This window comes from Nicotiana tabacum, chromosome 13 (assembly GCF_000715075.1).
Source record: "Nicotiana tabacum cultivar K326 chromosome 13, ASM71507v2, whole genome shotgun sequence".
Taxonomy (NCBI): domain Eukaryota; kingdom Viridiplantae; phylum Streptophyta; class Magnoliopsida; order Solanales; family Solanaceae; genus Nicotiana; species Nicotiana tabacum.
In genome coordinates, this window is record NC_134092.1 from 19880983 (window position 1) to 19903435 (window position 22453).

Below are 22453 nucleotides of genomic sequence, written 5' to 3' on the forward strand. Positions count from 1 at the left end.
TTCCATAAAATAGAAAATGGTTGAAAATGGGACGAATCCCATTTTCCAGAACTTAAGTTTTTTTTCTCGGATTTTTACCCTTCGCGAACGCGGTCAGTGCCTCGCGTTCGCGAAATACAATTTGTGTTGTCCAAATTTTACTCTTCGCGAACACGAGGATTACTTTGCGAATGCGATGCTTGCCTGGCTTGGCCTTCGCAAACGCGAAGGCAAATTCCTCCCCGGTCATTTCCCCTTCGCGGACGCGAGGCTTCAATCGCGAACGCGAAGCTTTGCACTTCGACCCTTCGCGAACGCGTTCCCTTTGTCGCAAACGCGAAACACAATTCCGTCTTTCTCCAGTTTTTTCTTCGCGAACGCGAGACCCCTCTCGCGAATGCGAAGAAGGATACCAGAAGCAGATTTTTGCATTTTTTTCCAAGTCCAAAAACGATCCGTTAACCACCCGAAACTAACCCGAACCCTCGGGGATCCAAACCAAACATGAACCCAAGTCCTAAAACATCATACGAACTTGCTTGCGCGATCAAATCGCTAAAATAACACCTAGAACTACGTATTGAACCCTAAATCGAATGAAATTTTCAAGAAAACTTTAAAGCTTATATTTTCACTGCCGGACGTCCGAATCACGTCAAATCAACTCTGTTTCTCATCAAATTCCGTAGACAAGTCATAAATATTATAGTGGACCTATACCGGACATCGGAACTAAAATACAGACCCAGTGTCAATAAATCCAACATCAGTAAATTCTTAAAAATCATTAAGCTTTCAAACGTTTAATTTTTCATCAAAAATCTATATCTCGGGCTAGGGACCTCAGAATTCGATTTCGAGCTTACGCCCAAGTCCCAAATCACGATACGAACCTACCAGAACTGTCAAAATACCGATCCGAATTAGTTTGCTCAAAATGCTGATCAAAGTCAACTCAGTTGAGTTTTAAAACTCTATTTCATATTTTAATCCATTGTTTACATAAAAAATTTTCGGAAAATTATACGGACTGTGCACGCAAGTCGAGAAATGATAAATAGTACTTTTTGAAGTCTTAGAGCAAATAATTAATTGTTAAATTTAAAGATGATATTTTGGGTCATCACAAAAGAATACTAGTTCTGACCATGAGTATACAACAACAACAACAACAACAACAACCCAGTAAAATCCCACTAATGGGATCTGGGGAGGGTAGTGTATACGCAGACCTTACCCCTACCCCGAAAGAGTAGAGAGACTGTTTTCAAAAGACCCTCGGCTAAAAAAAAAAGAAGACAAAAGGGACAAAAAGGGAGACAATATTAGTATCACAACAACAATCATAGGATAAATAGGAACACCATGAAATCCAGAAGAAAGATGCAAAGTAAAGGGAGACAATATTAGTAAATATTAGTATCACCACAACAGTCATAAGTAAAATAGGAACCTCATGAAATCTAGAAGAAAGATGTAAAGCAAAAGCGATAGCTAGTAAATAGGACCTGCACTGAAAAGAGAAATAGTAAGCCACAATATTCCCACTAGTTATCTTTAAAAAAAAAAAACCTACATGGCTAGTCCCACCATGTTACGAAGTAAGGCACGACTCAACTACCTCCTAACCTACAACCCTAATACTCGACCTCCACATCTTCCTATCAAGTGTCATGTCCTCGAAAATCTGGAGCCTCGCCATATCCTGCCTGATCACCTCTCCCCAATACTTCTTAGGCCGCCCTCTACCTCTTCTCGTGCCCTCCGTAACCAGATGCTCACACCTCCGTACCGGAGCATCTGGGCTTCTCCTCTGAACATGTCCGAACCATCTAAGCCTCGCTTCCCGCATCTTGTCATCAATGGGAGCCACATGCACCTTCTCCCGAATATCATCATTCCTAATCTTATCTGTCTTAGTGTGCCCGCACATCTACCGCAACATCCTCATCTCTGCTACTTTCATCTTCTGGATATGTGAGTTCTTAACAGGCCAACACTCAGCCCCATACATCATGGCCGGTCTAACCACCGCTTTATAAAACTTACCTTTGAGTATCGGTGGCACTCTCTTGTCACACAGGACTCCAGATGCTAACCTCCACTTCATCCATCCTACCCCAATACGGTGTGTGACATCCTCGTCGATCTCCCCTCCCCCCTGGATAACCGAACCAAGGTACTTGAAGCTGCCTCTACTCGGGATGACCTGCGAATCAAGCCTCACATCCACGCCCACTTCCCCTGGCTCAGCGCTGAACTTGCACTCCAGGTATTCTGTCTTCGTCCTGCTCAGCTTGAAACCCTTAGACTCAAGAGCCTGTCTCCAAACCTCCAGCCTCTCGTTAACACCGGCTCGCGACTCATCAATCAGAACTATGTCATCGGCGAATAGCATGCACCATGGCACATCCCCTTGAATATGGTGTGTTAACGCATCCATCACCAGGAGTATGTATTTGAAAATACTTAACTTCGTTATTTAATATACTTGAGAAGTATCTCAATTAAATAATAATTTTCATTCGTAAAATTTTAATTTTCTTTTAAGTGAGATTCATATTTAAACATAACTTCAACTACAAATATTTTTATCCCTTTCAATTTCGACCAACTATTTTCTAAACGCCATTTAGATATGTGAAGAACCGCGGTTGATCTTCTAAATAAGAGGAAGTAAAAAAATAAAATAAAAATTAACTAAAATACACCATTATCTAGCCACTTAAACTAAAAATAACTGACACATATATATATATATATATATATATATATATATATATATATATATATATATATATATATATATAAAATTCATGTATTATATGAGTATAATAAGTATACATATATGCAGTGCATATACAGTCAATCATCTCTATAATATCCTCATTTGTTCCGCTATTTTTTTAATTTTTATAGTGAATGACTGTTATACACATATATCAACATTTGACATTTAAACATTTTTTAGATGCTATAGATAACAATTATCCAAAAATTAATTATTTTTCTTTTTTAATGTTACATATAAAAGATAAGAAAATTATTTAAATTTAAAATCTCAAAAGATATGCATATTTTACTAATTAAATATTTAAAAAAGCTAATACATTATCAATAAATTCATAACTAAACGTATAAAGAATTAAACTCTAAAGCAAATATTTTAAAGTTACCTAGAAAAATAAATTCTTTCAAGATTGATGGAAGCATTTTATAATTGTAGCTTGTTTCCTAAATTTTATTATATTATTAGCAATATAACGCTTGAATTGGCGAAGGCCCGTGTCCAAATTTTTATCAAAAAATATTCAATAATTTTTCCTTGAAGAAAATCTAAAAGCTTAATAGTTAAATTTTCTATCTAAATATTTTTGAAATTTGTCCAATGAACAAGATATCATGTGCAAATCTTATATCTTATGCAATATAGAAATTTTGTTTAATGTAATAGATTGTGTGTATAATTTTAGAGTTATTATTAGTAATTTTAAAGATTCCATATGGCTGTTATAAAGAGGTAATTTTATAAAGAGTGTTCTGCTATAAATATGGATGTTGCTGTTATAGGTAAAAAGTTGTTATAGAGAGGTAAAATATAACTTTAAAAATCGATTTTAAGAAAAATTTGACTTTTATACTGAATGATCGTTATATAGGGATATTATTATATTGAGATTTGACCGTAACTCTACATTGGCAAAGAGTTCATTGCTTTTGGTTCATGTCTTCTTGCTTTTCCTTAACATGATTGATGGATGTGGTGCCTTTGAGCACAAACAACTTTGTTTGGAAGACTTCTTAGTTGTCAAAATGAGGAGATGGCGTAACCTTATCTTTCAACAAGAAGAACCACATAAATTACGTGATTCTTTTTTTTTTTCTCTCTTAACATTTCAAGTAAAAATAATAGTATAGTTAAATTTCTCTATAACAATTATTTTTTATAATAATACTTTATTATAATAGCCAAATTTTTTTTGAAACCAATTTTTCTAGTTACGTTATAATATATATTTTCTATAATAGTAGTATTTTACTGTAAAAGTTAAAAAAATTCAAAACAAAAGAAATTATATTGTTATAAAGAAATTTGCCGGTAGACAAGATAGTACAAAAAGTTAAAGTGGATAATAATGGTTAAAAGCATATTATAATTCGAACTCTCGTCTCTCTAGAAACTGATATATTTGGAATAAAACCAAGCTATTTTAGAGTGCATGTTTCCGATTGCAGTGTACTCCCATGGTCACACGATATTTCAATTGTAATCGTTATATTTCCATAAATAAAAGTGATGAATTTGGGGAATCAAGTAAGCAAACAGGGGTTTGAAAGTCCAGAGTATCTTATAAATCTATTTGTAATCATTTTTATTTACTTTAGTAATTGTGAATTATGTACACCAGCATGCTTCTAGTGTTTGATTCGGTACGGGTTTTCAAACATAAATAAAAACTCTTAAATTTTGTAGTGTAAAACAAATCATAAATATTTATGTGGCTATAAATTATTTTATTAAGAATAAAGTAAAAAATTTAAAGTAGAATTATTTCTAAATAAGGAAGTACGACATTCTTTTAGGACAAACTAAAAAGGAAAGTATGACACATAAATTAGGACGGAGTGAGTATAAGTTTTGGTTTGTGTATATTGATAAATTCTGAAATTCTTAGAGAGGTATGTGTTGGGTTTAAGCCTCTTAGAGCTTAAAAGAGGATGAATGAGAAATTGAGGGAAAAATGAAAATTTAATTTTCCCTCATTGACAAAGGGACATTGTCCCATATTAGAGGAGAAAAAGACTTTTGATGAGTATATATACAATTATTTTTCTTCTAGCACTTAAAGAGTTGAGAAGAAGGCAAGCCTCGTGTTGTTGTCGTCGTCGTCGTCGCTCGGCTCGGCTTCGGCTTCGGCCAAATGATTGATTGATTAATTTTTTGGATCAAATTTATTTGTTAATATTAACACAATATTAATTAATCCAAATTAGACCGTTACTGTAATAGTAATTCAATTTTCCTCCGTTTTAATTTTCCCGTTATAATTTGAATTTGGCGGTTTGCATAAATGGCCGTTTTATAAAACAACCATTTTGAGTTGCAACCTTACCTAAAGAGTAGTAACTGTTCAGTATAACCAACGCTTTTGGCTATAAATATATGAACTCTCCTTCAGATTTTTCTTACGAAAATTCTGATTTCTCTTTATTCTTTCTGCATAGCAGTAATTGTGATTTACTACTGCTCTTTTAGTTCATTGATCACTCGGATGTGAAGTACCGCTACACCAGTGAGATTATCCGTTCTATCCTGAGAGAAAATAATCCTAAATCTCGGGTAATAGGAAGGGATTAAGTTCTTTAGGGAAACACTGTGAATTTAGTGGACTCGGATTCATTTTCTGTTCTTCTACATTTCTGATTTTTTCCATTGCTACTGATTTTGAATATATTTTCGAATACAGATTTTATAACAGTATGTACTCTCAATATTGTGACTTTCTAGCACAAATCGGATTTAGTCAGACTCTAATATAAATATCGGACATCATGATACAAGTTCTTGTTTTTTGGATAAATTATAAATTTCTGAAATTGTGCACCTCTCTGGAATAACCCTTCCGTATTGAGCTTTTATACGCGCTATGGAAAGTTTAGGAGTAGTTAGTTCCTCTCCCCAAATTTACTCCATAATCATAATATTTACTTTTTACGTCGTCACCCGAAGTTGAAAACACTTTTTAATCATCGAAATGAAAAGGATTTATCTTATATTGTTAGAGCTTTATAATTTGTACTAATAGACATAAAATAAAAGGATCTAATTTTCTAAAGATAAAAAGGACAAAAGAAGTGGCATAACTGTCAGCTCGTGGCTACTTGTACCTGTAAAAATTTTAGTATTCAATTTTTATATCAAATCAATAAAGGTAAAATAATTGATTTTCATACAATATTTTTTAATAAGGAAAAAAAAATGTAATGTATAAAAGACACTTATCTTGATTCTTGAATAGTATGATATTATTAATTAAAATTAATTGATTTGATGTAAATACCGATAAATATTTACCATCTTTTGAAAATATAAAGTAATACTTCCTCGATTCCTTCGGTCACTTTTATATGTCACTTTAATCAAAGAAAATTAGTTAAAAACATTTGACGATTTAAAAACTAAGAAAGGATTTATTTATTTATTTTCAATTCCGTCTTTATTACTACTTCAAAAAGTGTAGCCATTAATTATTCATTTAAGGAATGGATGAAAGTAATTTGATCAAAGATTCCTTATAATTAATACTATGACATAATATTAAATGACAGATTATAAAGCACAAGAGTTAAGTAGAATAAAAACAGTACTAAAACACCCATTAATGTTATTAAATTAATCCAAAGTGGTATGCCCTTTTCTTAGTGTGATATACTCTCCATCTCAAATTATCTGTCGTGGTTTCTAAAAATAATTGTCTCAAATTATTTTTCATTTTAGAAATTCAAGACTAAATTAATTATCTTTTTCCTATTCTACCTTAATATTAATTGTTCTTGAAAACTACAAATACTTCAATGAAGAGATGATATCTTAATACGTAAATAAGGGTAAAACTGTAAAAAATCTCATATTTAATATTCTCTTCGGTCCACTTTAGGTAATTTTTTGGCTCTTTTCACACATATTAAAGAATATACCTTTTAGTATTAATTGATAATAAAATTGAGCATATTAACCTTAATTTACTCATTGAAAATATAATAAACTACTCATAGACTCTTTACTCTAAGGACAACTTTGGAAAGAATAAATTTATTTTTTCTTGATATCTAAAAAAATTTAAATATTATGGATCAATAAAAAAAGACTAAAAAAAATTACTTAAAGTGGATCAGAAAAAATATTTTCTTAATAGGCATATAAAAAAGAAATACGTCGATAATTTGAGACGGAGTAAGTATACTACTTAATTAAAAGCTAATTCTTGGTTCTTCTCATTTCCTATCTCACACTTATCTGTCAGCTCCAGTTTCAATGGGAGAAAAGAAAGAGAAAGAGAAAGAGAAAGAAAAAAAGAACAGTAAGAAGCAAAAACACCAACACCCAAATGAACAAACCCCAAAATCCTCTTCAGATTTCACCTTTAAACCCATCTCCGATGTAAAAGGTCTCCGATTCGGCGGTCAATTCATCGTTAAATCCTTCACAATCCGCCGTGCACGGCCGTTAGAACTCTTAAAACTCCTCTCTCTTCAACCAACAACCAAAAATTTCACTTCAACCACAGCATTTTTACCTACAAATTTCACAATCTTAGCACATCACGCATGGCATACACTCACATTAGGCCTCGGTACGAAGAAATCGAAAGTGGTTTTATTCGTTTTTGAGTCGGAAAACATGAAAATTGGTATAGACCGTGTTTGGCCAATGGAAATTCCGTTAGGGGAAGTGAATAAGAAGTTGATTAGAGGGTTAAATGGTTGTGAAATGGCGAGGTTTAAGTTCAGAAAAGGGTGTATTACTTTCTATGTTTATGCTGTTAGAAGAGTTGGAAATTTAGGGTTTAATTGTGCTGAGGATCTGAGATTGATTTTGCAATCAGTGGTAGAACTTAAAGATTTCTTTGATCATACTGCTATGTTAGCTATGCCAAATCAGAGAAGCATCAATTATACAGCTGAAGTTCAACAAATGGGAATGGCTCATTAGCCCAAGTCTGTTCTCACCATCATTTCTTAATTTTTTTTTTTTTCATCTTTTTTATAATTTTGGTGTTTTCAATTTGTGTATATTTTGGTTATTTCATTCTCAACTATTTTAATGAGTGTTTGTTACCTTTCATTAGCACATATATCGATTTATCATTCTCAACTATTATGATTCCTTCTATTTGTTACCTAGAGCTACGGAGCTCGGGTAAAAGGTACATTTGAATTTCCTTCGCAGAAAGACTATATGTATGTATAAAGACTAATTTATTTTTTAGGTATATATATATATATATATATATATATATATATATATATATAGAAGATGTAGGTAGTTGATAGCAGAAATTGTTGTGTTTATGCATTATGCTTGTCTTGAGCTGGCAGTCTATTGGAAATACCCTTTCCGACTGCACAAACTAGGTAAGATCTATTGGTATACTGAATATATTGTTGTTGAATTCGTGTACAAAATCTATGAGTTTATATTTTCTTATATTTTAAATCAAAAAAATTCTGGTTCCGCCAACGGAAATTACCACCGGCACATATACATGGTCTATATCATTTCTCAAATTTTTTTCTGCAATTCTTTTGGGATGAGAGGTGGGTGGGTGGGGGGGGGGGGTTCATCTCTTGTTTACTTATTTTTTTTGGGGTCTTTTTTTCTTTGGTTGACTTGGGAATATTCAAGATATGGAGGGGGAATTGTTTATTTTTTTCAGAGATAACCTTTGTACTTTACAATAATTTTTAGTGCTTATTTGAGGATTATTGTAATATACAATGAATAAATTGAATATTACAGTCGAGCTCAAGAATGACTATCATTGCTTTAGTTATTCATGTCGGTTTGCATATGACCAGAAATTCAATATGTTATTAGAATTGGAATTTGGTATAGTTTTTGAAAAGTAATTTAGAAAAAAAGTTGTGTATGACGTACGTAATTTAAAATGATAATGTTGAGTTTTGTGACAATCTACTGCTACTAGTTTGCTTTGGTTTAGGAAAATACATTTGATATGATTTTTTAATAATTTATTTTTCTTTCTCTTTCAACCACTTGTTTTTCACCTTTTCTTTTCGTTGACTTGATAAAATTTTAATTTCTAATTATGGAGGGGGGAAATCTTGAACTATTTGTGATTGTTCCAATACAACGAATATATACAGCGGCTATTTCGTATCCAGCTTAATAATAGAATATCATTGCTTAAATTGTTCTTATTCATGTACACCCCACAACAAATTTAAGATTTGAAAAAGTAGGAAGCCAATTTTACTGATCTTTGAAAGCATTTTCAAAACAAGATTTCTATTAAAAAAAGTTAGAGAGTTCCTTTTTTTTTTTTTGGAAAATTATTTAAAATTGGAACTATGCATAATGAGAAGTTGAAATAATTTATATCTCGTTATTTTTCTTTCGCAAACATAGAAGAATTAATTCGCCAAATGGTCACTCAACGTGATCAGTTTATCTAGCAAAACACTTTTCTTGTTTTAGGACAAGAATAGTCACGGAACTTTTGTTTCTCCAAAAGAAATAAATGAATAGATTAGCTACCATTTTGTCCTAAAACAAAAAACAAAACAAAAAAAAAATTGTCAGGTAAATCCATCAAGTTGAATAACCATTTGAGTAATTAACTGAACATTAGAGAGAAAACGAGTATATTCCACTTTACTTTTTTGTACCTCAAATTTGTTTTCGCATTTATCAGGTTGTATCCTAGTAGCATGACTTCTTGTCACCAAAATTAATTAATGGACGTCTAGGAGACAAATTATTATGAATTGAGAGGTGTGCTTTTGTCATTGTTTTACTTTGGTGGTCTACAATTAACTTCGATTAGTTATTTAGTTATATGTTTGACACATTATGAACAAAGACCAAATTGAAGAGGTTTGCTAAAACAAAAATTCAGTAATTGGTTAGATTAGGCATTTGTTTGTGACCTTTCTTCAGTCATCAATTAATGTGAACTTTTCATGTGACTTATTAGGTTGCTCTTGTGAAATTCACTAAAATGTTTAAAGGCTCTCTTTCGTGCTTGCATGTCCCACGGAGTCTCCCTTACTGCAACCTTCTGGTTGGAAATTGCCTATATTGAATGCAACGAGTTCAATTATATATATATATATATATATATATATATATATATATATATATATATATATATATATATATATATCACCTTTTATTCAATTCTTAATTAATTTCTATGCTCACTAGCTACCTTTACCACCGGGGGCAAATTTATAGAGTAGTTTATGGACACGTGAACTCATGGTCTTTTTACCAAACTGGATATTTTATGTCTATTTTCTAGAATTTATCTTATATTATCTGTTGGTATCAATGCTTCATAAATGTTGAATGATGCATCTTGTTGAATTCTAAATTACTTACCTAAAGGAATATAGATCAATTTTCACGTAATACTTTTTTTTCTCTTTTTTAGTGGTGCATCACCCATATTTTAGAATCTTAGATTCGTCTCTGCTTACCACCATTATAATAATCATTTTTATGTGGAGGCGGCAACCAGGCGGGTTGATCAAACTTGGACATATCAAAATGAGTTAAATTGATAAATGGATCATGACTAAATCTATTCAAAGTTTGTTTGAATCAAAATATGCTGGGTCAATATGAGTCTAATAATGGTTCATAACCCAATCAGTACAACAAGACCCAACTTTTCTTTTCTGAATTAGAAAATGTGAAAGTTAATGTATTTTTCTTTGATTATTAGCATTAACTTCCTCCAAGTTTACATGATTCACATTCTATAAATTTGATCATTATGTTTAGTTTGTGTTGCATTTTGTTTCATCTGAATCCAGTTTTTTAACCAAAAATTTGATGGAGCATTTTGAGTTTGACCCTTTTGAGCCAAGTTAACATATAGATTATAACCCGATTCATATTGATTTGGACAAGTTAGACTAATTATTGAAAATTGAGTTGGATTTTGTCAAACTGTTACTTCCATGAGCGGATTTGTAGTCCACATTCAATATAAATTTATTACTGCTCACAAAAATTAATATAGGGGTCTACGCTAATATCTTGAAGATATTTGCCAGTATAGATTCGATTTTTGGGGAATTTTTCGGGTGCCGGTGACCCCTTAACCTATTGTGTGTTCGCCTCTGCTCAAAATAAACATGAATCGATTTTCACTTAATATTTTTTTTTTCTTTCTCATTTCTTTAGTGTGTACTCATATTCTAAAAATTCTAGATTCGCGCGTCCAGTTACCTATCATACAAAAGCAAAGAACAGGTAATGTGTTGATGAAAGGAATGGGACTGGCTGTGATGATGGTAATGAATAATGAGATATTGAGGAAAAGTTAGAAGGGTAAAGAAGGCTCATCAGTAGCATCAATGTGGAGACAGAGAAAGAGTGGTAAAGAATGAATCCATTTAAAAAGGCCAACATTTGCCAACTCTTTCCAGCTTTATGTTCTACACAACATTAAAGTAAAGAGAGAGACAATGAATATTAAAAAGTTCAACTAGAAAACTTTCTTTTTTCTCTATTCTTCCCTATCAGCTATGCCTTTAATCATTTCTTGAGAAACCACTTTTTTCTGTCAGTTGGGATGTTTCATAAGTGTGGGACTGCATCAACTTTTGCAACTGATTTCTTCTTATTTTTTCTTCTAAAATTGCCTTTGGATTAGTCCTGCACATTACTAGTAATGACATTTTCATAATATTTGAGCTTAATAGATGGATTGACAGTTCAAATATTAAATATTGGATAGATTCAGTTAGCAAAAATCTCTCCACCCCTAATATTCTCAACCCTAAATCGAAACCAATTATTTGTATTCATTTAATAATTTTGAAAATATAGAGAGTCTAAGTCAAAAATATTGATTCAAATGTGCCCATAGCTTATTCATTAGATCCAACCCTAATATTCTCCAACAGTGTAAAAGTTGGTTAACCAATTAATATCGACCCTTTCTTAACAATACTCACGTTCTCCTGTTAGATTTATTTCAGTAATTCTAGACAAAATAGAACAAGAAATAAAGAATAGATGATCTTACATGATTACTTATACTTGATTAAACTTATATTAGTCTTCTATTGGTCCAAGTTTCATGCTTTTAATTGATAGGGTAGTTCAAACTTCCAACTGCAAAATATAGAAATGTTTTTGCAGTGATCCTTTGATTTGTTTATTATAGGTTGTTAAACTTTCATCCATACAATTGACTAAGCTAAATTAATGTTTTTTTAAACTACATAAATTAGAATTTTTTTAATACTTGATAATTTAATGGTTTTAGCGATTGCTTGAGAGATGTGCACTTAGCCCATTTTCGTTTCTTGACAATGGACGCATTGACATGACACATTCAAGGGGAGGTACCTTGGTGCATATTATTTGCAGATGACATAGTTCTGATTGATGAGACGCGTGGTGGTGTTAACGAGAGGCTAGAGGTCTGGAGACATACCCTTGAGTTTAAAGGTTTCAAGCTACGCAGGACCAAGACCGAATACTTGGAGTGCAAGTTCAGCGGTGTTGCCCAGGAAGCGGACGGGGATGTGAGGCTTGATACGCAAGTCATTCCCAGGAGAGAGTTTTAAGTACCTTGGGTCTGTGATTTAGAGTGATGGGGAGATTGATGAGGATGAAACATATCGTATCAGAGCAGGGTGGATGAAATGGAGGCTTACTTTCAGTGTCTTGTGCGATAAGAATGTGTCGTTGAGACTTAAAAGGGAAGTTCTACAAGGTAGTGGTTAGACCGACTATGTTATATGGGGCAGAGTGCTGGCCAGTTATGAACTCTCATGTCCAGTAGATAAAAGTAACGGAGATGAGGATATTGAGATGGATATATGGGAACACGAGGTTAGATAGAATTAGGAATAAAGTTATTGGGGACAAGGTGGGAGTGGTCCCTGTGGAGGAAAAGATGTGAGAGGCGAGGCTGAGATGGTTCGGGCATGTTAAGAGGAGAAACACAGATGCCCCGGTCAGGAGGTGGTTGGCCGGATGGGGGGGAGGGGAGGGGGGGAGGTGTAAGAGGAAGGGTAGAGGTAGGCCGAAGAAGTGTTGGAGAGAGGTGATCAAGCGTGACATGGCACAACTTGAACTTACTGAGGACATGACCCTTGATAGGAGAGTGTGGAGGTTGAGAATTTGGGTAGAAGATTAGTATGTAGTTGAACGTTTTCCTTTATCTTCCTTAGTTCAACAGTATTAGTGTTAGTATGATATCCCCTTTTACCCTTAGTTTGCTATTTCCACGTATCTTGTATTGTTAGTACTTGCCATGAGTATCCCTTTAGTTTGATATTATTATATATCTTGCATTGTTATTACTTGTGATAAGTACTTCTTTCATCTTCCCATTTGTTATTTTGGATTTAGTTTTCTAAATATTCTATACTTGCTATCAGTGCTTCTTACATCTTCTCTTTAGCTGAGGGTCTTCCGGAAACAACCTCTCTGTCCTTCCAAGGTAAGGTTAAGGCTACGTACATCCTATCCTCCCTAAATTCCACTTATAGGAATACACTGGGATATTGCTATTGTTGTTGTTATTGTTGTTATTGTTGTTGTCGTCGTTTAATTGTTTTAGCGACGTTTAGAGTATCAACGATAACATATACAGTCAGCGTAAAACTTTTTACCGTAAAATGAACATTAATTACGATTTTGCCTTATTCTCGAATGAAAAGACTTCAAATGAAATGAAATGCATATTGAAGATCTGTACATCCAACTCTAATGAAATGGTAAAGATGATTAATACAACCCTAAAATTTAAGTTTTTATACTAAAACTTAAAAAAATATATTAAAAAGGAATTTTCAAAAATCACTATTGTTTAGTGGCTATTAACTTCCTATAGTTACCATATACATAATTACTTCCTGTAGCTACCTTTCATTTGTTATGGTAATGTATTTGATGTATTCACGCTGCTATATTCATGAATACAGTAGCAAAAATCGGCTAAAAAATAGGGCAGTCTAGCTGTCAGCCACTGTATTCACATGTATTCGTGCCATGTATTCATGAATACAGTAACGACTATCAACGTAATAATAGGTCTCTCCAGTTGTTTAATAACGGAAAGCTACTAATTTAACGTGATACACTCCTAATATAACTCAACTAAATCAATTATAACACGCAACATTATCAATCCAATTAATGAGAAAATTTATTAGACACTAAACACAAAAAAATAGAGCATTCTTCAGAGTTACAATCCCTTTTATTTTTTTTCGATACAGTTTAAGGTTTTTTTTCCTGATATTGTCCTAGGTTTTGCTCGAAATTGATACAAGTATCTACAGAAATATTTTGAAATTCGATTTTCTAGATGGCAAGTTTAATAGTGCTAATTCGTCATTCTAGCAAGTGGAACATTAAAAATTATTATGTCGATTATTCGATTGATGGGATATTGATAAAGGAGTATGCGTTGTACAATGATTTAGTTGCTTCAATTTCGAAGCAACTTGACATAGATTTGAGCTCCAAGTCAATGACATGGGTTACAAGGTATATGTAGAGTTGAAATTGTACGCTTATGGAAATACACAATGACATGGGTTATATGGTGTATGTAGAGTTGAAAAAGGAGAACAGAGAATTCGGGATGTATCCATTGTGTATAACTACATTGGATAAATAAATTATAGATGGAGGAAGTTTATTTCAAAGAGACCTAATGCAACTTGACCCAACCGATGGGGTGAATAAATTTGATACGGTTGATACATTTGCACCTGCGTCTTTAAACTCAGGTGAACCAATTGAGGTTTTCGAACCGGAAAGGTATTTGATTATTTCAAATACTAATAAAAAGAGGTGATGGCTGGACAAGTATTTAAGGATAAGGCCACATTAAAGGCGATGATGGAGCAATATACAATTGCTGAAACCAGCTGATTCATACAATAAATTACTATATATATATATATATATATATATATATATATATATATATATATATATATATATATGTGTGTGTGTGTGTGTGTGTGTGTGTGTGTGTGTGTGTGTGTGTGTGTGTGTGTGTGTGTGTGTGTGTGTGTGTGTGTGTGTGTGTGTGTGTGTGTGTGTGTGTGTATAACTAGACATGTATACATATAATACAGAACTGTATAATTGTTTTTTGAATACATATGTAATTCAATTCAAATACTTTGAATACAATATACAACTATGTACATGATTATACTAATACATAAGTACAACAGAATACAAACATAGAAAATAAAACAGAATATAATAATTGAATCTAGTTAAGTTTGAAATATAGTAAATACAGTAAAATACAGTGAATACAACCAGAAAAATAGTGAAAACAACCACTGAATTATGCTGAATATAACAGTAATATGTATTAGCAGCAGAATACATAATATATCTATGCACATGATCATACTAATACATAAATACAACAGAATACATGTATTAACAACATAACTTAAATACTATTAATATAACTACGCTTTATTACATTATTGGCATATCATTTGAAAAAAAATATTAAAGTTAAAAATGAGTATTGAATTATGAGAATTTAAATATATAGGCATATAAAAAATAAATTGAATGTATTCCGAATGACAGTTGCACTAAGACAAGAACACATTCATGTATTCAAAACCAAAAAGGTTGCGTAAAATCATTAACAATTCTGTAATAAGCTGAAAATACAATCCGTATAACAGAAAACTATTCTAAAACTATCTTTACAGAAGTATCCGATTCTGTGATTTGCCTAACAATCTTTGCGGGTGCTTCATTGTCGCTTATCGTATCGGCGTCTAACTTCCGCATAGCATAGTCCCAAAGGAGGGCACCGTATCTTTGGCGGAGTAAATTAGCATCAAAGGTTGTTTGTGGAACCAATCCATAAGTGGTCAAATACTCTGCATATGCTGCGACATATAAACCACAATCCCTAAAAAGGTAGATTGATAACAGTTAAATATAATGCACATATATAAGATTATAAATGATACAAGAATCAGAAAAAGGATTAAATGCATACATGCTCCCAGATCTTTGTTGAGGCACATTTGAAACAAACACAACATCAAAAACGTCAGTTTGTGTCTTGTCATAGTACGCTGGTTCACGGAACCAATCTATGTCTTGCTTGTCTCTGTAAAATCCACTGATCGACATGTACAGATGTATAAGCTTAGCAAGCTTATCTATCTCAGAACTAACATAAGCATCATGACCTGCTGATCGGTAGGAGTCACGGACATTGATACATCTCTCTTTAAATGATACAAATGCCAATATCTAATAAAGTTTGTCTTTCAAGTTGACTGGTATCAAGACATTGTCGATTGTATGCCATGATACATTAGCTAGCAATCTGTAGTGTCACGACCCAAATTATCCCTCCATAAGGTGTCGTGATGGCACCTAGTCTTTACGACTAGGTAAGCCTAATATTGCGAAAAATATAAAGAAACACAATATTTTAAAGATAAACAACATATTATAAATAGCCAAGAGTAGTACCACTCGGCATATACAAAATAATTTTCCAAGACCCGGAATATCACTAAGTCACAAGCTGATATAATCTATGTAACAAAAGTCTGAAGATAATAAAGAAAGTCTCTAGGCGAGGGAGTAGAAAGGGACTCCGAAGATGTGCGGACGCAAGCAGAAGTACCTTGAAGTCTCCTAGAATCAGCAGCACGCACTAACCCCAAGGCTGATAGCTCCTACCTGGATCTGCACACGAAAACATGTGCAGGAAGGGCATGAGTACACCACAATGGTACCTAGTAAGTGCCAAGCCTAACCTCAATCGAGTAGTGACGAGGTTAGGTCAAGGCCCTACTGGAGTAAATATAATAAATTAAACAGTAAAAGATATAAGTAAAATTTACGGCAACATAGTTAAAGAAATTCTCAAAAATTTAACAGTTAAGGGAGCCCTCGGCTCAAAACAAAGTAAACACAGTGGGAAAATCTCTCGGGATACCGTCCCGTAGTTTCAAATGAATATGCAGTACAGGGAGAATCTTCCAGAATACGTCCGTAGTCCCAAAGTAAATATGCAGTGTAGGAAAATTTCTCGGAATACGTCCGTAGTCCCAAAGTAAATATGCAGTACAAGGGGATCTCCCGGAATACGTCCGTAGTCCCAAAGTAAATATGCAGTACATGGGGATCTCCCGGAATACGTCCGTAGTACCAAAGTAAATATGTAGTACATGGGGGATCTCCCGGAATACGTCCGTAGTCCCAAAATAAATATGCAGTATAGGGAGATCTCCCGGAATACGTCTGTAGTCCCAAAGTAAATATGCAGTGCTGGGGGATCTCCCGGAATACGTCCGTAGTCCCAAAGTAAATATGCAACGCAAGATGAAATGACAGGTATGACATCGAGTTATACAGTTTATACTGGACACAGATAGGGCAAATGAGGACTTAGCTAAACATGACGCACAGAATATCAATTAGGCAGTTAAAACACGTAAACATGCTTTTCTAGTCTAAACTACATAATTAAACATATTAGTACGACTTAATAAGAAAAATAATTTATGATTTAAGAAGGTTAAACAGGATTTTTGCAATAATAGCCTGTGTACGTACTCGCCACCTCACGTACACGGCACCCACACACCAAATAATATCAAGATATCCTAAGGGGGAAGTCCCTAACACAAGGTTAGGTAAGCCACTTACCTCGAACCGCTCAAATCACCTCGATAACACGTTCTTGCCACGAGTATCCGACTCCAAATGACCCGAATCTATTCAAATAAATTGCTTAATGTAAATATAACTACGAGTAACTAATTAAGCTAATTAATTCGAAGCTCAAGTGTGAAATTAGGAAAAATACCCAAAAAGTCATCCATGGCCCACGTCTCGGAATCGGGTAAAAGTCGAAAAATATGAACACCCATTCACTCACGAGTTACTCGTACCAAAATTGCTCAAATCCGATACCAAAATCTCGATCAAAACCCCAAAATTCGGCCTAAGAACTTTTTCTCAATTTTCACCCTAAATCCAAAATTTAACGATGAATTCAAGCATAGATTAGTGGAATATAATCATACAGGAGTTAAGAATCGTTACCCAATCGATATCTCTGAAAATCCCTCAATACCTCATCCAAAATCCGAGCTCCCAACTTAAGTTTTTGATAAAAATAGCTTAACCTCCGTTTTTGGAACTTTAATACTGCCCAGACACGTCCTTCTTCGCGAACGCGGCCACACCCTCGCGCTCGCGAAGTACAATATACTTCGGCCCAAAACAAATACTCCATCTCGAACGCGATGCACATGTCGCGAACGCGAAGACCACTCAGCTTGACCCTTCACGAACGCGGGATCTCCATCGCGAACGCGAAGCACGAAATCTCGCCTGCCTCCAGTTCTTCTTCGCAAATGCGAGGACCATGTCGCGAATGCGTAGCTTCGAGGTTCCACACCTTCGTGAGCGTGAGAGCGACATCGCGGATGCGAAGAGTAATTCAGCTGCCCTTCCCATATACCTTACACGAACACGAGGACTCCCTCGCGAACGCGATGAAGAAAATGCCTGCAACAGAACACCAGAAATCTATTGCTTCTCTAAGTCCAAAGATGACTCATTGAGTATCCGAAACACACCCGAGGCCCCCGGGACCTCGACCAAACATACCAACCAATCCTAAAGTACCATACGAACTTAGTCGAGCTCTCAAATCCCATCAAACAATGCTAAAATCACGAATCACCCTCAAATTCAAACTTAAAGAACTTGAAACTTCAAAATTCTACAACCGATGCCAAAACCTATCAAATCACGTCCGATTGACCTCAAATTTTGCGCACAAGTCATAATCAATATTATGGACATACTTTAACTTTCGGAATCAGAAAACGACCCCGATATCAAAAATTCCACTACCGGCCCAAAACTCCAAAAATTCGACTTTAGCCATTTCAAGCCTAAATGAGCTACGAACCTCCAAAACACAATCCGGACACGCTCCTAACCCCAAAATCATCTAACGGAGCTAAATGAACTGACAAAATTCCATTCCGGAGTCGTCTTCATACAGTTCTAACTAAGGTCCAAATCCTAAGGCTTAAGCTCTCATTTAGGGACTAAGTGTCTCAAAACACTCCGTAACTCAAAACCAATTATCCCGACAAGTCACAATAGCAGAAAAGATTTGGGGAAAGCAGTTAATAGGGGATCGGGGCTATTACTCTCAAAACGACCGATCGGGTCGTTACATCCCCCCTCTTAAAACAATAGTTCGTCCTCGAACGAGTATAAAGACATACCTGAAACTATGAAAAGATGAGGGTACTGGCTGCGCATATCCTGCTTGGTCTCCCAAGTTGCCTCCTTGACCAGCTGACCCCTCCACTGGACCTTTACTGAAGCAGTATTCTTTGACCTGAGCTTTCTGACTTGCCTGTCCAAAATGGCTACTGGCTCCTCAACATAAGATAGATCTTTGTCCAACTGGACTGAGCTGAAATCCAATACATGAGTCAGATCACCGTGATACTTCCGGAGCATAGACACGTGGAATACCGGGTGAACTCCTACTAGGCTGGGAGGTAAGGCAAGATCATAAGCAACCTCCCCAACTCGCCGCAATATCTCAAAAGGACCAATGAATCTCGGGCTCAGCTTGCCCTTCTTCCCGAATCTCATGACACCCTTCATAGGCGATACCCGAAGTAAGACCCACTCACCAACCATAAATGCCAAATCATGAACCTTACGGTCTGCATAACTCTTCTGCCTGGACTGGGCTGTGCGAAGTCTCTCCTGAATCACCTTCACCTTATCCAGGGCATCCTGGACCAAATCTGTACCCAACAATTGGGCTTCGCCCGGCTCAAACCATCCCATTGGGGACCGGTACTGCCTACCATACAAAGCCTCATACGGTGCCATCTGAATGCTGGACTGGTAAATGTTATTGTAAGCAAACTCTGCAAGTGGCAAGTATTGGTCCCATGACCCTCCAAACTCCATCACACAGGCACAGAGCATATCCTCAAGAATCTGAATCGTGCGCTCGGACTGCCCGTCCGTCTGAGGGTGAAAGGCTGTGCTCAGCTCCACCACCCTAGTACCCAACTCCTGCTGTATGGCTCTCCAAAACCGGGATGTGAACTTTGTACCTCTGTTTGAAATGATGGATACTGGAATACCATGAAGGCAGGCAATCTCTCTAATATAAATCTCAGCCAACCTCTCAGAAGAATAAGTGGTCAACACTGGAATAAAATGAGCTGACTTGGTCAGCTGATCCACAATTACCCAAATAGCATCGAACCTTCTCAAAGTCCGTGGAAGTCCAACTACAAAGTCCATGGTGATCTGCTCCCACTTCCACTCTGGGATCTCTAACCTCTGAAGTAATCCACCCGGCCTCTGGTGCTCATATTTGACCTACTGACAGTTGAGAAACTTGGCCACAAACCTAACTATATCCTTCTTCATCCTCCTCCACCAGTAGTGCTGTCTCAAATCCTGGTACATCTTCGCGGCATCGGGATGAATGGCGAACTGCGAGATGTGGGCCTCCTCGAGAATCAACTCCCGAAGCCCATCTATATTGGGCATACAGATCCGGCCCTGCATCCTCATCACACCGTCATCACCAATAGTCACATCTCTGGCATCACCTCGCCGAACCTTATCCTGAAGAACTAGAAGATGAGGATCATCATACTGGCACTCCCTGATATGGTCATAAAGAGAAGACCGAGCAACTACACAAGCTAATACCCGGCTAGGCTATGAAATATTCAATCTCACGAAATGGTTGGCTAAGGCCTGAACATCCAAGGCTAAGGGCCTCTCAGCTGCCGGAAGATATGCTAAACTCCCCAAACTCTCTGCACGGCAACTCAAGGCGTCGGCCACTACGTTGGCCTTCCCCGGGTGGTATAATATAGTGGTATCATAGTCCTTTAGTAGCTCCAACCACCTCCGCTAACGCAAAATTAAGGTCCTTCTGTCTGGACAAGTACTGCAAAGTCCGGTGGTCAGTGTAAATCTCACAAGGAACACCGTACAAATAATGACGCCAGATCTTCAGGGCGTGAACAATAGCTGCTAACTCGAGATCATGAACTGGATAATTTTTCTCATGCACCTTCAACTGTCTAGAGACGTAGGCAATCACTCTACCGTCCTGCATCAATACCACTCCAAGGCCAATCCTCTAAGCATCACAATAGACAGTGTAGGACCCCAAACCTGTAGGCAATACTAATACTGGGGCTGTAGTCAAAGCTGTCTTGAGCTTCTAAAAGCTCTGCTCACACTCCTCGGCCCACCTGAACGGAGTACCCTTCTGGATCAGCCTGGTCATAGGTGCTGCAATGGATGAAAATTCCTCCACAAAGCGACCGTAATACCCCGCCAAACCAAGGAAACTGCGGATCTCCGTAGCTGATGACGGTCTAGGCCAACTCTGCACTACCTCCACCTTCTTTGGATCTACCTTGATCCCATCACAAGACACTATGTGGCCAAAGAATGCCACTGAATCAAGCCAGAATTCACACTTAGAAAATTTTGCATACAACCTCTTCTCCCACAAAGTCTGAAGCACGGTCTTCAGGTGCTGCTCATGATCTTCCCAAGATCGAGAATATACCAGGATGTCGTCAATAAACACAATGATGAAGGAATCAAGATAAGGCCGGAATACACTGTGCATCAAATGCATAAAGGCTGCTGGGGTATTGGTCAGCCCAAATGACATGACAAGAAACTCATAGTGACCATATCTGGTCCTGAAAGTAGTCTTTGGGATATCCGGCTCCCGAATCTTCAACTGATGATAGCCAGAACACAAGTCAATCTTGGAAAACACCCTGGCACCCTGTAACTAATCAAATAAATCATCAATGCGAGGAAAAGGGTACCTGTTCTTTACTGTAACCTTGTTCAACTGCCAATAGTCAATACACATACGCATAGAACCATCCTTCTTCTTCACAAATAAGACCGGAGCACCCCAAGGTGATACACTGGGCCTGATGAAACCCTTATCAAGCAACTCCTGCAACTGCTCCTTCAATTCTTTCAACTCAGGAGGATCCATACGGTATGGAGGAATAGAGATGGGCTGAGTGCCTGGCAGCAAATCAATGCCAAAATCAATATCTCTATCGGGCGGCATGCCCGGAAGATCAGATGGAAACATATCCGGGAAGTCCCTCACTACTGGAACCGACTCAACTGTAGGGATATCAATACTGATGTCTCTCACATAGGCCTAATACGTATCACACCCCTTCTCAACCATTCGCTGAGCCTTAAGAAATGAAATGACCCTGCGGGTAGTATACTCTAAGGTACCTCTCCACTCTAATCTCAGCAAACCTGGCATAGCCAGCGTCACGGTCTTAGCGTGACAATCAAGAATAACATAATGAGGCGACAACCAGTCCATGCCTAAGATAACATCAAATCTACCATACTGAGTAATAACAAATCAGCTCTGGTCTCAAAACCACTAAGAGCAATCAAACACAACCGATATACGCGGTCCACAACGAGAGAATCTCCCACAGTAGTACATACATAAATAGGGGAACCCAAAGAATCCCGAGATATCCCTAAATGTGGAGCAAAATAAGAAGACACATATGAATACGTAGAGCATGGGTCAAATAATACTGATACATCCCTATGACAGACAGGGACGATCATCAATGCGAGGAAAATGATACCTGTTCTTCACTATAA

The 22453-nt window shown here is 36.1% G+C and overlaps 1 protein-coding gene across 1 annotated transcript; it reads left to right on the forward strand.

Moving 5' to 3' along the window:
• The first annotated feature begins 6962 nt into the window (after nucleotides 1-6962).
• LOC107778401 (uncharacterized) lies at nucleotides 6963-7855 on the forward strand. Its single transcript, XM_016598655.2, has one exon. It carries the CDS (start codon nucleotides 7016-7018, stop codon nucleotides 7691-7693), a length of 678 nt encoding a protein of 225 aa, XP_016454141.1. The 5' UTR covers nucleotides 6963-7015; the 3' UTR covers nucleotides 7694-7855.
• Nucleotides 7856-22453: the final 14598 nt, after the last annotated feature.